The sequence below is a fragment of the Panthera leo genome, chromosome A1 (genome assembly GCF_018350215.1).
Source record: "Panthera leo isolate Ple1 chromosome A1, P.leo_Ple1_pat1.1, whole genome shotgun sequence".
In the NCBI taxonomy this organism is placed as follows: Eukaryota; Metazoa; Chordata; class Mammalia; order Carnivora; family Felidae; genus Panthera; species Panthera leo.
In genome coordinates this window covers 177029785-177045251 of record NC_056679.1, presented here as the reverse complement: position 1 = coordinate 177045251, position 15467 = coordinate 177029785, and the positions used below count along the sequence as shown (strand labels likewise).

The 15467-nt window shown below is 42.9% G+C and overlaps 1 protein-coding gene and 1 long non-coding RNA gene across 2 annotated transcripts in view; one reads left to right on the top strand and one right to left on the bottom strand.

Moving 5' to 3' along the window:
- Positions 1-15467, top strand: part of LOC122224670 — a 58882-nt gene that overhangs the window by 39207 nt on the left and 4208 nt on the right. The window contains exon 2 of the long non-coding RNA XR_006204880.1: positions 11416-11573. This is a non-coding gene — a long non-coding RNA (uncharacterized LOC122224670). The remainder of the gene's footprint in view (positions 1-11415; positions 11574-15467) is intronic.
- Positions 9916-15467, bottom strand: part of STK10 (serine/threonine kinase 10) — a 114003-nt gene continuing 108451 nt past the window's right edge. The window contains exon 19 of the mRNA XM_042946715.1: positions 9916-10120. Within this exon, the coding sequence (XP_042802649.1) occupies positions 9980-10120 (141 nt within the window). The 3' untranslated portion in view covers positions 9916-9979. The remainder of the gene's footprint in view (positions 10121-15467) is intronic.

The following is a 15467-nucleotide window of genomic DNA, read 5'->3' as shown; positions in this document are numbered from 1 at the left end:
TGGCATATGATCCTTTTCATGTATTGTTGAATTTGGTTTGCTAATGTTTTGTTGTGGATTTTTGCATCTATGTTCATCAATGATACTGGCCTGTAATTTTCTTTTATTGTGGAATCTTTGTCTGGTTTGGGTATTAGGGTCATACTGGCCTCATAACATGAGTTTGGAAGTCTTCTTTCCTCTTGAGTTTTTCAGAAGAGTTTGAGAAGGATTCGTATGAACTCTTAGGATGGTAGAATTCACCAGTGAAACCATCTGGTCCTGGACTTTTATTTCTTGGGAGGTTTTTTGGTTTTGTTTTGTTTTGCTGTTCTTATTGTTGTTGTTTGGAGGTTTTTGATTACTAATCACTCACCTTACTAGCAATTGGTATATTCAGATTTTCTATTTCTTCGTGATCCGGTCCTCTAAGGCTGTGTGTTTCTAGGAATTTTTTCTTTTCTACCAGCTTGTCCAATTTGTTGGTGTTCGTATTACTGTGGTATCAGTAATGTCTCCTTTTTCATTTCCGATTTCATTTGAACCCTTGTCTTTTTCTTGGTGAGACTAAGTCTAGTTAATGGTGTGCCATTTTAATCTTTCCAAAGAACCAGTTGTTAGTTTCATTTATCTTTTCTATTGTCTTCTTAGTTGTTTTTATTTTTTTTTAAGTTTTATTTATTTTGTGAGAGACAGCATGAGCAGGGGAGGGGCAGACAGAGTAGGAGAAAGAGAGAATCCTAAGCAGGCTCTGCACTGCTGGCACAGAGCCAGACACAGGTCTTGAACCCACAAAACTGTGAGATCATGACCTGGGCAGAAACCAAGAGTCAGAAATTCAAATGACTGAGCCATCCAGGCACCCCCTCCCCCTTCTTTTTAGTTTCTATTTCATTTATTTGTACTCTGATCTTCGTTATATCCTACCTTCTACTAACTTTGGATTTTGTTCTTTTTCTAGTTCCTTGAGGTGTCAAGTTCAAACATTTATTTGAAATATTTCTTGTTTCTTGATATAGGCCTTTATCAGTATAAACTTCCCTCTTAGAACTACTTCCATTAGGGGCGCCTGGGTGGCTCAGTCGGTTGAGCGTCCGACTTTGGCTCAGGTCACGATCTCGCGGTCCGTGAGTTCGAGCCCCGCGTCAGGCTCTGGGCTGATGGCTCAGAGCCTGGAGCCTGCTTCCGATTCTGTGTCTCCCTCTCTCTCTGCCCCTCCCCCGTTCATGCTCTGTCTCTCTCTGTCTCAAAAATAAATAAAATGTTAAAAAAAAAATTTTTTTTAAAAAGAACTACTTCTATTGTATCTCATAAATTTGGGGATATTGTATTTCCATTTTATTTAGTCTCAACAAATTTTTGTTATTTCTCTTGACTCATTGGTTGTTCAGTAGCATGTGATTTAATCTCCACATAGTTGTGAATTTTCCAGGGTTTTTTTTTTTTAATGTTTATTATTTTGAGAGAAAGAGAGAGAGCGAGAGAGCACGAACAAAGGAGGAGCAGAGACAGAGGGAGACACAGAATATAAAGCAGGCTCCAGGCTGTTAGCCTAGAGCCTGATGTGGGGCTTGAAGTCATGGACTGCAAGATCATGACCTGAGCCAAAGTCAGATGCTTAACTGACTAAGCCACCCAGGCACCCTTCCAGTTTTCTCCTTGTAATTGATTTCTAGTTCCATTCAATTGTGGTTGGAAAAGATGCTTGATATGATTTCAATATCCTTAATTTATTGGCTTGTTTTGTGGACTAAACTATGATCTATTCTGTAGAACATTCCATGTATGTTATTCTGTTGCTTTTGGATGGAATGTTCCATATGTATCTGTTAAATCTGTATGGTTTAACATGTTATTTAAGGCTGATTTATCCTTATTGAGTTTCTCTCCGGATGATCTATCTATTGATGTAAGTGGTATATTAACACCCCTTACTATTATTGTGTTGCTATTTCTCCCTTTAGGTGTGTTAATATTTCCTTTATATGTTTAGGTGCTCCTGTGTTGGGTCTATAAATATTTTAAAAAGTTATATATTTTTATTGAATTGAGTCCTTTATCATTATATAATGTGCCCTTGTTTCTTATTATGTTTTTGGTTTAAAGTAGGTTTTATTTTTTAATTTTTTTAATGTTTATTTATTTTTGAGAGAGAGACAGAGACAGAGAACAAGTGGGGACAGGCAAAGAGAGGGAGACACAGAATCTGAAGCAGGCTCCAGGCTCTGAGCTGTCAGCACGGAGCCCAACGTGGGACTCGAACTCATGAACCGCAAGATCATGACCTGATCCAAAGTCAGATGCTCAACCAACTGAGCCACCCAGGCACCCCAAAGTGGGATTTTTTAAATATAATTATAGCTACCCCAACTTTATTTTGGTTTACATTTGTGTGGAACATCTTTTTTCATCCCTTTACTTTTAGTCTGTGTGTGTCCTTTACATGTGAAGTGAGTCTCTTGTAGACATCATGTAGTTGGGTTTTATTATTTTTTTTTTTTTCCATTCAGCCACTCTGTCTTTTGATTAAAGAATTTAGTCCTTTTACATTTAAAGTAGTTATTGATAGGTATGTAACTATTGTTATTTTGTTCATTGTTTTCTAGTTGTTTTGTAGTTTCTGTCTCTTCCTTTCTTCTCTTGCTCTCTTCCTTGGTGGCTTGATGACTTTCTTTAGTGGTATGCTCAGGTTCCTTACTCATGATCTTTATTGTGTCTACTATAGGTATTTGCTTTGTGGTTACCAGGAGGCTTATATACAACAACCTATATTCATAACACTCTATTTTAAGTTGATAACACCTTAAATTTGAATCCATTTTAAAGCTTTATGTTTTTACTCTCCCCTAGCCTGTTTTATGTTTTTGTTGTCACAATTTTATACTTATCTTGTGTATTACTTGACTAATTATTGTAGTATTTTACTGCTTTTCTTTAAACTTCATACTAACTTTATAAATGATTGATCCACTACCTTTACTGTATATTTACCTTTCTGGTAAGATTTATTCTTTCATATGGTTTCTTGTTACTAATTGGCACCCTTTCTTTTCAGTGTATAAAGTACATTTAGCATTTCTTCTAAGGTCAGGTTAATGATAATGAATTCCTTTAGCCTTGCTCACCTGGAAAACTCTCTCTGCTTCAATTCTGAATGATAACTCTGCCAAATAGAGTATTCTTGGTTGGAAGGTTTTTTTCTTTCTGCACTTTGAATGTATCATGCCACTCCTTCTGGCCTGCAATGGTTCTGCTGAAAAATCTGCTGAGAGTCTAATGGAGGTTCCTTTGTACATAACAAGTTGGTTTTCTTCTTGCTGCTCTTAAGATTTCTCTCCTTGCTTAAACTTTTGACATTTTATTTTTTTATTTTTTATTTTTTTTAACTTTTTTATTTATTTTTGAGACAGAGACAGAGCATGAACGGGGGAGGGGCAGAGAGAGAGGGAGACACAGAATCGGAAGCAGGCCGCAGGCTCTGGGCCATCAGCCCAGAGCCCGACGCGGGGCTCGAACCCACGGACCCACGGACCGTGAGATCGTGACCTGAGCCGAAGTCGGACGCTCAACCGACTGAGCCACCCAGGCGCCCCAAACTTTTGACATTTTAATTATAATATGTCTTGGTGTGGGGTCTTTTGAGTTTATCTCTTTGGAATTCTCTGGGTTTCTTGGATCTGGGTGTTCATTTCTTTCTCCAGCTTAGGGAAGTTTTCAGCCTTACTTCCTTCAACTAAAATTTCTGCCCCTTTCTTCTCTTCCTGCAACCTCTATAATGCAAATGTTAGTCCACTTGATGTTGTCCTGTAAATCCCTTAAGCTGTCTTCACTCTTCAATTTTTTTTTTTTATTTTTGCTGCTCTGATTGGGGAGTTCCACTGCCCTGTGTTTGAGTTCACTGATCTTCTGCTTCATCTAGTCTGCTGTTGAATCCCTCTAGTGTATTTTTCAGTTCAGTTATTGTATTCTTCAGCTCTGAGGCTTATTTGGTACTTTCTTATATTTTCTATCCATTTGTTAAAGTTCTCACTGTGCTCATCCATTCTTCTTCCAAGTTGCGTGAGCATCCTTCTTTTCCCAAATTGGGTGAACATCTTTATGACCATTACTTTGAACTCTTCATCAAGCAAATTACTTACACATTTCATTAAGACTTCTTTTCTAAGGTTTTATCTTTTTCTTTTGTTTAGAACATATTCCTATTTCCTGATTTTGCTTGACTCTGTGTTTGTTTCTATGTATTAAGTGAAACAACCACCTCTTCTAGTCTTGAAGGAGTGGCCTTGTATAAGAGATGAATATTATTGTTCAGCCTTGTCTAGCTCTTGAACCTTTATGATTTTCCATGCAGCCTATTTTATTTTTAATGTAAAGCTCTCTTTGTTGAGGGTGTACCAAGCTCTGTCCATCCTAAAGTAGGGGATCTCAGCGTCTAGATTCAGGCTGATTGGAAGCCAGACCTTCAGGTAGCAGCTTTTGAGTATGCAAATATATACAGTACTGTGAGACCACAAGCATGAACCCTGCTGGCCACCAGACAAGGTGATCTGGAGGTGTTCCGTGGATGACATTAGCAAAAATCAGGGCTCCAGAGAAGTGTATATGTTCGTTTCTGGGAGATACTAGAGAGCTGGAGCAAGGCAGAGGGAGAGCACAAAGGTGGTATTCCCCCAGCCTACATGGCACCTCCATAGGCCTCTAGATGTGTGCTAAACCTAAAGCCTGCCCCTCAGGCCACAGCTCCAGAATAAGCATTTGAACCTCTTTCACAGAAAAACTAGGGGTGTGTTTTAATTTACTGTCTGTGAAGTAGTATTCTGGGAGTGATAGCCTGCCGTGAACTGTCTCCAGTTGTTATAGTCCCATGGGACCCTGGAACACAACCTCCCCCCACTTCAGCCCCCAGATCCAGGCAATCAAGAGGCATCCTGAGAGTAGCAGCCCAAAAAAACTGGGACACAGGATGCGACTAGTGCACTGACTACATGTACAAATTCTCCTTGCAGAAATCCTGGCACTCTGGTCAGGTTCACATTTATACCCTCTCTAGGATCAGCAAATGTTCTCAGGGTAAAGCACCAGAATCATCTCTCTGGCCTTCTGTCCTTGTTTCGTTTCTTTTTTTTTTTTTTTTTTTTTTTAAGTTTTTTAACGTTTATTCATTTTTGAGAGACACAGAGACAGCGTGTGAATGGGGGAAGGGCAGAGAGAGAGGGAGACACAGAATCCGAAGCAGGATCCAGGCTCCGAACTGTCAGCACAGAGCCCGATGTGGGGCTCAAACCCATGAACTGTGAGATCATGACCTGAGCCAAAGCCGGACACTCAACCGACTGAGCCACCCAGGCGCCCCGTTCTGTCCTTGTTTCAATCCGGGCTTTGTAAGTCTTCACTATCTTGTAGTTTTCTTGCACCTTCAAGTAGACGTGTTGAATATTTTCGTCCAGCTTTTCTAATTGTCCTCAGCTTTAGAGGACTGGTTTGAATTACCTAGTCTGCCATCACTGGAAGTGGATGTTCTCTCAGTTTTGTTTTTAACTGGCAACACATTGGTTAGTCAGACCTAGTGAACATCTCTGGTACCATACTAGGTTGATATACATCCAGTCTACAGCCCCCAGGCCACCGCTGCTCCCTTTTCAGATCCTTTGTGGCACAAGGAGCCCAGACGGAGTAACTCAGTGTGGCAACATGCTGGGTTCTAGGTGTTTAGGGATCACCTAGAGTCTTACTCCCTGCCCTTATGGGGTCTACCTTCTGTCCTTTCCTTCCTAAAGCCTCCAGCCTTTGTGGGCCATCATTCCCACCAGCATCAATGTTAATCTCTGTCCTCGGCTGGTCTCTTGAGTTGCTGCAGTCATGATTTCAACTGTACTTCCCCTGAGTAAACTCTTTCCCAGATTTCTTACTGCCCTTGGGATGGTAAGGGTCAGCTTGAGCCCAGGTACATGGGTCTGGCCGTGTTCTCTCCAGCCTCATGGCTCATAAACCACTTCACAACCCAGTCCCTGAATGTGTTCTGGCACATAGTAACTAGTCCTCCCAGATTCTGCATCACCATCTCTGAGAGCTCTTTCCTCATTCTCCAAGGCTCCATCAGCCTGAACTGACACTCTTTCTCCAGATCTGTTTCCTCAGCAGGACAAGTATTTTGAAGACCATGTCAATGTCTTACTCATTTCAGCACCTCAAGCACTTAGTGCATAAGAGGGCTCAGTTAATGTGGAACGATCTCATTTCTCAAGTTCCATGTATCCTTTGATGCATTATCTTCTTCATCAGTCTCATGAATCCTTTTTCCTGGGAACCCCAGTCATTTTTCTGTCCCTTAATGGGAGGCATGCCAGCTGCTGTTTGCTTGCACTGCACCCCTTGCCCCAACACACCAAGTCACAGACGTATGAGACACCCTGAGAGTGGACCACCACCTGCTGGTCAGCAGGTTTCTAGGACAGTGTCAGCTCAGGGCTGCAGACACAGTAGAGGTCCTTAATTTGAAGGCATTCCACCAAGAATGCAATCCCTTCTGAGAATACTTTCAGATGCACAATGTAAAGCACATAGATTACAAGTGAAACCTATCATAATGAAATATAGGTACCAAAATATTAGAAAAAAATATATATATATATATATTGACTTATAGATGTGATCTGTGTATGTAATGTAATATGCACACCTCAGTTTTTCTTAATGTTTATTTTGAGCGGGGGAGGGACAGAGAGAGGGAGAGAGAGGATCCCAACCAGGCTCCACCTGGGGCTTGATCTCATGAACTGTAAGATCATGATCTGAGCCAAAATCAAGAGTTGGATGCCTAACCAACCGAGCCACCCAGGCGCCCCTGAATATCTCAATCTTAAATAACAGGAGCTTACAATTAGTCCAATAACTACTGTTATTTCAAAGCGATGAACAAAATTTGGAGGTGTTTGCACAGCAGTAACATGAGATGAAATCTCTGAATTCTATTGCTGACACACTTGTCCTAACAGAGCTGGTTGCCTGCATCCATACAGAAAGGAAATACTGAATTTCAGTTAGAGCTTAATCAAACTAAAACCAAATCTTTTCCCATCCAGGAACAAAGACACCCTGAATTCTACCCTCGGACCCCTTGCTGGTGATAGGGGAGGTCTTTAGACCCCAGGTTAAGAACCCCTGAATGGGGTTTTAGAAACATGGGAGAAAAATGCTTTTAAATACAGCAGCCGATAGTTAAGTGCATGACTCTTAGTGTAATGGGCAGCTGAGAGTGGGAGAGGAGGTGTGGTGGAGACAGCACCTCAGAAGGTCTAATTTGAATTTCATAGGCATCATTTACCAGTGTGGTGAAGTTCAGCCTGACCTTACCTGGCTTCATATCTATTTGCTCCTCTATAAAATGGGAATGACAATGTCTTCCTCACAGGTTGTTAAAAGGATTCAGTAAGTTAGTATTTGGAAACTCCTGGGGGCCAAATGTTTATTGTTGAATGCGAATGTCGTTCAATGTCTGTAGAGAACACACACCCAATATAACTCCTTTCAAAACAGAAACCCACCCCAAGGTCTGACTGGCCGTGTGACCTGGAAAGCACCAGTGCACGGAGAAGATGGTAAACCCTTTCTTGCCTGGCAAACGTGGCTAAGTCTGCCGTGCTGTTTCCACCCCACCCGAGAGAACAAGCACAAATGCAAATAGGGTTTCTCTCCTTTTGCTATTTTATTAGAAGCATATTTACATTCTTGCAGTTAAACTTTGTAGAGAACATTTTACAAAAGTTTTGTATAAAGTTTTGAAACTACATAAAAATAACTTCTATCCTTTATAAAGGGAAAATATAAGTTAGTTATATTTACTCTGCCAAAAACGGACTGAAAACAAGAAACAGTTCCATCTGTCCCTTCCCGAGGAAACATCAGCACGGGGCATGCGGAATACTGCGTGGGCCTTCTCACTGGTGGGCATGCGTGTTGGCTCAATCATGAGGCTGGAGGATCCAACCGGCCCCCATCCAGAAAGGACAGGGGAGTCATCAGGACTTGGGCAGCACTGAACAGGAAAGCAGCAACTCTTGAATAAGACTCAAATGTGAATGAGAAGCCAGATAGGGGAATGATCAAAGACTTTCGTTGGAACCACCAAAGTCATTTCATGTAAATGCCCCTTCTCACACCCCAGGCAATAGTGTAAACAAAACCCAAATCAGCCCTGCCTGACCATTTGCTGGTGGAACTCGGACAGTGTTCTGTAATTACACTGCTGCTAGGTCACATTTTCCTGGCACCTGTGCACCAAAAAGAATAAAAGGGGACAATTGTTTCACTGGTCTCATCTGTGTGAGACCAGAAAACTGCTGCATCTGGGTCAAATACTGAAGCAGGCAAGCTCAAATGTTCACCAACTTAAGAGGACCACTGCGTTCCCACAGCCCGCAGAGCATCTTCACTGCATATGTAAGCCTTGGGAACCCTAAGTCCCTTCTTACTGAATGGCAACCCTCCCTCTCCAAGATCCAGTTACAACCAGTGCCAAGAAACTTGCAGAGAATTGCTGTAGGACAAAGTGTCAAACCTTAACGTGTAGGAGTGAAGAAGGAAAAAGTCCTCCTGGGATGTCAGCCACTCCATCATGACAAAACAGTACCCAGACTTAATACGTCATCCAGGATTCCTCAAACTCGCCTTCAGTTTTCTGTTTTGTTTATTTAAAGCAGGTTATCGTCCTATAGAAGCCATTTGTTTATATTTGTTTCAAGTTAGAAATCAAAGTGAAAAAAGCTTTCTTTGTAGATAAACTGAATGCCTGTTTGAGCATTACTTTTTATCTACATCCTGCAGCCTGTGGGATCTGAATCTGTGGGTGGCCAGCTGAATAACCCGAAGGCCCAGGATTCCATCTGAGAAGAAGCAGCTTTGCATCTGCTCTGTTGCTGGGGGCAGGAAGCATTGCATTTCTCCCTGATGTTTTTTCTTCCTGAACAGAAATCCCAGCGACTACCAGCCTCTGTCTCAAGTATGAGGCCAGACTCCTGCTAGGAGGGGCAGAGGGAAACAGCCTGCAGACAGGATGGGCAAGGATGAGACGGGAACAGCCTAGGCTGTGAAAGTCTTGTGTGGTGAGGAATTTATCCCTGAACACAGCATCCAGTGTAGGCGCCAAAGGGAATCACAGACCGGCAGTTCAGCCTATATACCATCTTGTGCCAGTACCCAGCACCCTTCAAACCAATGGCTCCACCTAAACATGCTCAGTGGCACAGGCTCAGGCAATGAGTATGTTTCAACCCACCTGGCACAAGAGGCCCAGAGCAGAGGCAAGCCTGGGTAATGCCACGGGACCAAGCCTTGTGTACGTATGTGTGTGCAGGCAGAGGGACACAAGAGGGCAAGAAACACCCAAGGCCAGCAGAATGAATGATTCAGGCTCTCCTCCAGCCCACTATTGTAGACACAGCCTTGTCTCAAGAGGGAAGCAAATTGGGGGCTACTGGAAGAATGAGGGCAGCCCCTGAGCAGCTGGCAGCAGGACGGGCTTCGCTAGGAACTGAAATGGCTGTTAGGAGCCGTGTTCTTGTCTGACACCACACCAAGAATCACAATATGGACAAACTCATGGTGACTGATGGTAGCGCTTTGTGCCCACAGATAGCAAAACTGACGTTTTGGCAAGCAGGAGGGCCTCAAGGCTGCAGAACACCATTCCTCCCGGGCCGTGACCCCACTAGCAGCCCAAATCACTGACACCTTGAAGGGATGTGGGGCTCAGAGGGGACATACATTAGGATCAGGCAACACATAATAAAACCTCACCCTCCATGAGTGAGCGAGAATTAAGGAACACTGGGGTGGGTCTGTTGGGCATAGCTGGGGTAGCACAAGGCAAGGGGCTAGATGCGAGTTGGCCTGGAAGCAAGAGGGAAGCGGGGGGGGGGGGGGGGTCCTGAGTTACTTGTTCACAGAGAATGGGAGGGCCTTGGAGGCCCGCCAACCTGCCAGCCACAGCCCCAGGTGGCTGTTAAGAAGCATCCACAGAGCTATAGGGGAAGAACTTGGTGGCCTTGTTTGGGGTGGTAGGGTTCAGGCATTCTGTCTCCTCATTCAGTTTGAAGAACATCTCCTGCTCTCGCTTCTTCTGGTTCAGATCTTCTTCCAGAGCCTAGGACAGAGAGAGGGCGCAGTCAGATGCCATTGGCATGGATCTCCCAAACACAGGACCCCGACCAAAGTGGCCTCCTCTGGAAATTTCCCTTCCCTCCCAACAAGCCTTTGCTGCATGGGTAACTCGGTCTTCCATCTTTCCTTTCCCAGAGTGCAACACCCAGAAGACAGGTACCACCTCTAGCTTCCTTCTGTCACAACCATGCAGGATTTTGTTGTGGATCAAGGGCCACGGTTTGGTGAAATGCCATCTCAATGGGGTGGGGGGGGTGGGCGGCGGGGCGGTAGATGCCAGTCTCCTGGCAGGAAAACAATCGAATGGAGAAAGACCCAAGGTAGAAAATGGACAGATTTAACAGTGGGTGATTGGGGGCAGGTGGGAGGACAGGGCCAGAATGTCCAAGTACATTGTGTTCCTAATGAGGATACTGCCCCACAGAAATCACCTAGGGAGTTGTCTTCAAAAATCATGTGCCTTCCCACCATCCCCTGACACTGTGATTCTGAAAACCTGCAGTACGACGGGTTCTCTGTGTTGTAAAAGCCCATTTGGTAACTCAGAGCAAGTGTCTAGTGTCTTGGTTGAAGTTCTCCTTTGCCAGATGTATTAGCATTTTTTTAATTATGTTTTTTAGGGGCGCCTGGGTGGCTCAGTGGGTTGAGCATCCGACTTCAGCTCAGGTCATGATCTCACAGTCTGTGAGTTTGAGCCCCGCGTCAGGCTCTGTGCTGACAGCTCAGAGCCTGGAGCCTGTTTCAGATTCTGTGTCTCCCTCTCTCTCTGCCCCTCCCCCACTTATGCTCTGCTCTGTCTCTTAAAATATGAATAAATGTTAAACATTTTTTTAATCTTAAAAAAAATACATTTTTTAATTTTTATTTTGAGAGAGAGAGAGAGAAGCAGCAGGGGAGGGGGGGTGGAGAGAGAGGTGGGGACAGAGGATCTGAAGCAGGCTCTGTGCTGACAGCAGAGAGCCCAATATGGGGCTCAAACTCACGAGCCATGAGATCATGGCCCGAGATGAAGTTGGACGTTTAACTGACTGAGCCACCCAGGTGCCCCCGGATATATTAGTGTTAAAAGTGTTTGTGGTAAGCAAACATTATATATAAGCAAGATAAAAGTGGTACTGTGTAAGCTCTTGTAACATGTTACGAAATCCAGTGCCTATGGGAGCCAGCCAGATGAACTGAATGAAGAAAGAGAGCTGGGTGTGAGGCAATAGGGAGTGAGGAGGACTGCGGTGAGGTGAAGAGCACACACTGTGTCTGAAGACGGCGGTTTCTTTTCAGCTCCAGCTGATGTCTGTCACGTGGTACAATGAGCCCAGTGTGGCCAGAGCTCCTGGATTCACAAAAGAAACTGGAAACCCAGATTCTTATGAAAAATTCCCTTACACAGGCATTCCCTCGGAGATACTGTGGGTTTGGTACCAGACTACTGCAATAAAGTAAGTATCATGATACACGAATGAATTTTCTGATTTCCTAATGCATATGAAAGTTGTTTATAAAAAGTTATGTTTATAGTACACTGTGGTCTGAGTGTGCAATAGCCGTGTCTAAAAAAAATGTATGTACCATAATTAGCACATACTTTATTGCTAAAAAGTGCTAAACGTCATCTGAGCTTTCAGCAGTTCATCACGTTTTTGCTCGTGGAGTGTCTTGCCTCAGTGTTGATGGCTGCTGATTGAACAAGGTGACTGCTGACGGTGTGGCTGTGGCAATTTTTTTATTATTGACATGTAGTGTTATGTTTTGGGTGTGCAACATAGTGACGACAGTTTTGTACATTATGCTGTGCTCACCAGGGTAAATGTAGTTATTTCTTAATTTTTACTACTGAGGTATAGTTCACATACAATTCCTTAAAATAAGACAATGATGAAGTTTGCCACATTGATGGACCCTTCCTTTCACAATTTCTCTGTAGCCTGTGATGCTGTTTGACAGCATTTTACCCACAGTAGAACTTCTTCCAAAACTTGAGTCAGTCCTCTCAAACCCTGCCTCTGCCTTATCAACTAACTTCATGAGATATTCTAAATCCTTTCCTGGCATTTCAACAGTCTTCACCAGGAGGAGATGTCACCTCCAGAAACCGTTTTCTTTGCTCATCCATCATCAGCAGTTCCTCCTCTGTTCAAGTTTTATCCTGAGACGATAGCAAGGCCACCACGTCTTCAGGCTCCACTTCTAATCCAGTTGTCTTGCCATTTCCACCACATCACAGTTACTGTCTCCACTGAAGTCCTGAACCCCTCAAAGTCACCCACTTCCTCCAAAGCCCTGTTCATGTTGATATTTTGACCTCTTCCATGAATCACGAATGTACTTAATGGCATCTAGAATGGTGAATCCTTTCCAGAAGGTTTTTAGCTAACTTTGCCCAGATCCATGAGAGGAATCACTACCTATGGCAGCTATAGCCTCATGAAATTGTATTTCTTAAATAATGACACTGGAAAGTCAAAACTACTCCTTGACCACGGGCTGCAGATAGATATTGTGTTACCAAGCATGAAAACAACATTCATCTTTTTTAAAAAAATAATAATCTTGTTGTACATCTCCATCAGAGCTGTTGGGTGACCAGGCACACTGCCAATGAGCAGAAGATATCAACAGCGGGTTTGAAATACTCAGTAAACCATGTCGTAAACAGATGTGCTATCATCGAGGCTTTGCCATTCCATTTATACAACACAGGCAGGATAGAGCATAATTCTAAAAGGCCCTATGATTTTCAGAATGGCAAATGAGCACTGGCTTCCACTTAAAGTCAATAGCCGCACTAGCCCCTGACAAGAGAGAATCAGCCTGTCCTTTGAAGCTCTGAAGCCCAGCATGGACTGTTCCTCTCCAGCTCTAAAGTGTTCTCCTGACATAAGGCTGTTTCATCTATATTGAAAATCTGTTGTCTAGTGTAGCCAACTTCACGAATTCCCTTCACTGCATCTCCTGGATAACGTGCTGCAGCTTCTACGTCAACACTAGCTGCTTCACCTTGCACTTTCACGTTCTGGAAACGGCGTCTTTCGTTAAGCCTCATGAACCAACCTCTACTAGCTTCAGACTTTTATTCTGCAGCTTTCTCACCTCAGCCTTCATAGCACCGAAGACAGGTTAGGGCCTTGCTCTGGATTAGGCCTAGCTTAAGGGAATTCGTGGCTGGTTTGATCTTCTACCTAGATCATAAAAATCTTCTCCCTTTCAGCAGTAAGGCTGTTTAGCTTTCTTATCATTCATGTATCCATTGAAGTAGTACTTTTAATTAAAAAATTCTCCTTTGCATTCACAACTCGACTGTACCTGGTGGGAAAGGACAGTATCTCAAGTCTCAGCGTGCCTTCCTCACTAAGCTTGATCATGTCTAGCTTTTGATTTAAAGCGAGAGACATGCAACCCTTCCTCTCACTTGACCACTTCGAGGCCACTGTAGGGTTATTCACTGGCCTCATTAATTTCACTAATACCGTGTCTCATGGAATGAGGCCTGAGCAGAAAGGAAGAGAGCCGGAGGAATGGTCAGTCAGTGGAATAGTCAGAATACACAACAGTTCACCATCTTTCTTTTTTCCCCATAAAATGCATTTTTATTGTTTCTGTTGAAGTATAGTTGACACACAACATTACATTAGTGTGAGGTGTACAACATAGTGATGTGACAACTCTGTACACTATGCTGGGCTCACAAGGGTAGCTGCCATCTGTCACCATATAATGCTGTTACCGTTGACTATATTCCCAACGCTGTAATTTTTATCCCATCCCCTCCTATCAGTTCTCTGTATTCATGGGTTTTGTTCCTGCTTTTTGTTTGCTTTGTTTAGATTCCACATATAAATGAAACATATGGCACTTGTCTTTCTGTGTCTGGCTTATTTCACTTAGCATAATACCCTCTAGATCCATCCATGTTGTCCAAAATGGCAAAATCTTGTTTTAGGACTAATACTCCATTGTGTGTGTGTATGTGTTATATATGCAGTCATCTATCTAGTGATGGACACTTGGGTTACTTCCCTATCTTGGCCATTATATATAATGCTGCAGTAAACAGGAGTGCATATAGCTTTTCAAATTAATGTTTTTGTTTTGTTTTCCAAATATCCAGTAGTGGAATTACTGGATCATATGGTATTTCTAATTTTTTAAAATATGTATATATTTTAAAGTTTATTTATTTTTGACAGAGAGAGAAACAGAGCATGAGTGGGGAGGGGCAGAGAGAGGGAGACACAGGATTGGAAGCAGGCTCCAGGCTCCGAGCTGTCAGCACAGAGCCTGATGTGGGGCTGGAACCCACGAACCGCGAGATCATGACCTGAGTCAAAGTCAGACGCTCAATCGACTGAGCCACCCAGGCGCCCCTCTGTTTTTAATTTTTTAAGGACCCTCCATACTGTTTCCCATAGTGGCTGCACAGATTTACATTCCCACCAACAGTGCACAAAAGTTCTTTTTCCTCTGCATCCCTGCCAACACTTGTTAATTTCTGCTCTTTTTGATACCTAGCCCTTCTGATAGGTATAAGGTAATATCTGTGGTTTTGATTTGTAGCTCCCTGAGGATTGGTGATGTTGAGCATCTCTTCATGTATGGTTGGTCAAATATAGGTCTTTGGAAAACTGTCCATTTTTAATCAGATTATTGGTATTAAGTTCCTTATGTATTTTGGATATCAACCCCCTATTGGATACATCATTTGCAAACATTTTTTTCCCATTCAGTAGGTTGCCTTTTCATCTTGTTGACAGTTTCCTTCATTCGTTATGCAAAAAACTTTGTGGAGTTTGGAGTAGCCTCAATAGTTTATTTTTGCTTTTGCTTCCCTTGCCTTAGAAGACATAGCTAGGAAAATGTTGCTGTGCCTGATGTCAGTTCACCATCTTTTGTGGTCACAAAACAATTATGACAGTAACATCAAAGATCACTGATCACAGATTACCATAACAAAATGAAAAGGTTTAAAATATTGCAAGAATTATCAAAAGAGACACACAGAGACATGGAGTGAGCAAATGCTGTTGGAAAAAGGACACTGGTAGATTTACTCACCATGGGCTGCCACAAACTTGGGAGAAAAAAAATGCAATTATCTGTGAAGCGCCATAAAACAAAGTATGCCTGTACTTAAAGGTTGGCAACTTCCAAAAAATTTTGAAATTTCTATATGTTGGCCAAACCTAATGCCTGTACGCCAATTTCAGCCCATGGATAATCAGTCTGTGACCTCTGCTAAAGAATAACAATTTAATTATAACGGCTACCACTTTTTGAACAGAGAGCTTTAGTAACTTGCCCCGCGTTTCATAGCTAGTAATAGGGGAGCCAGGACT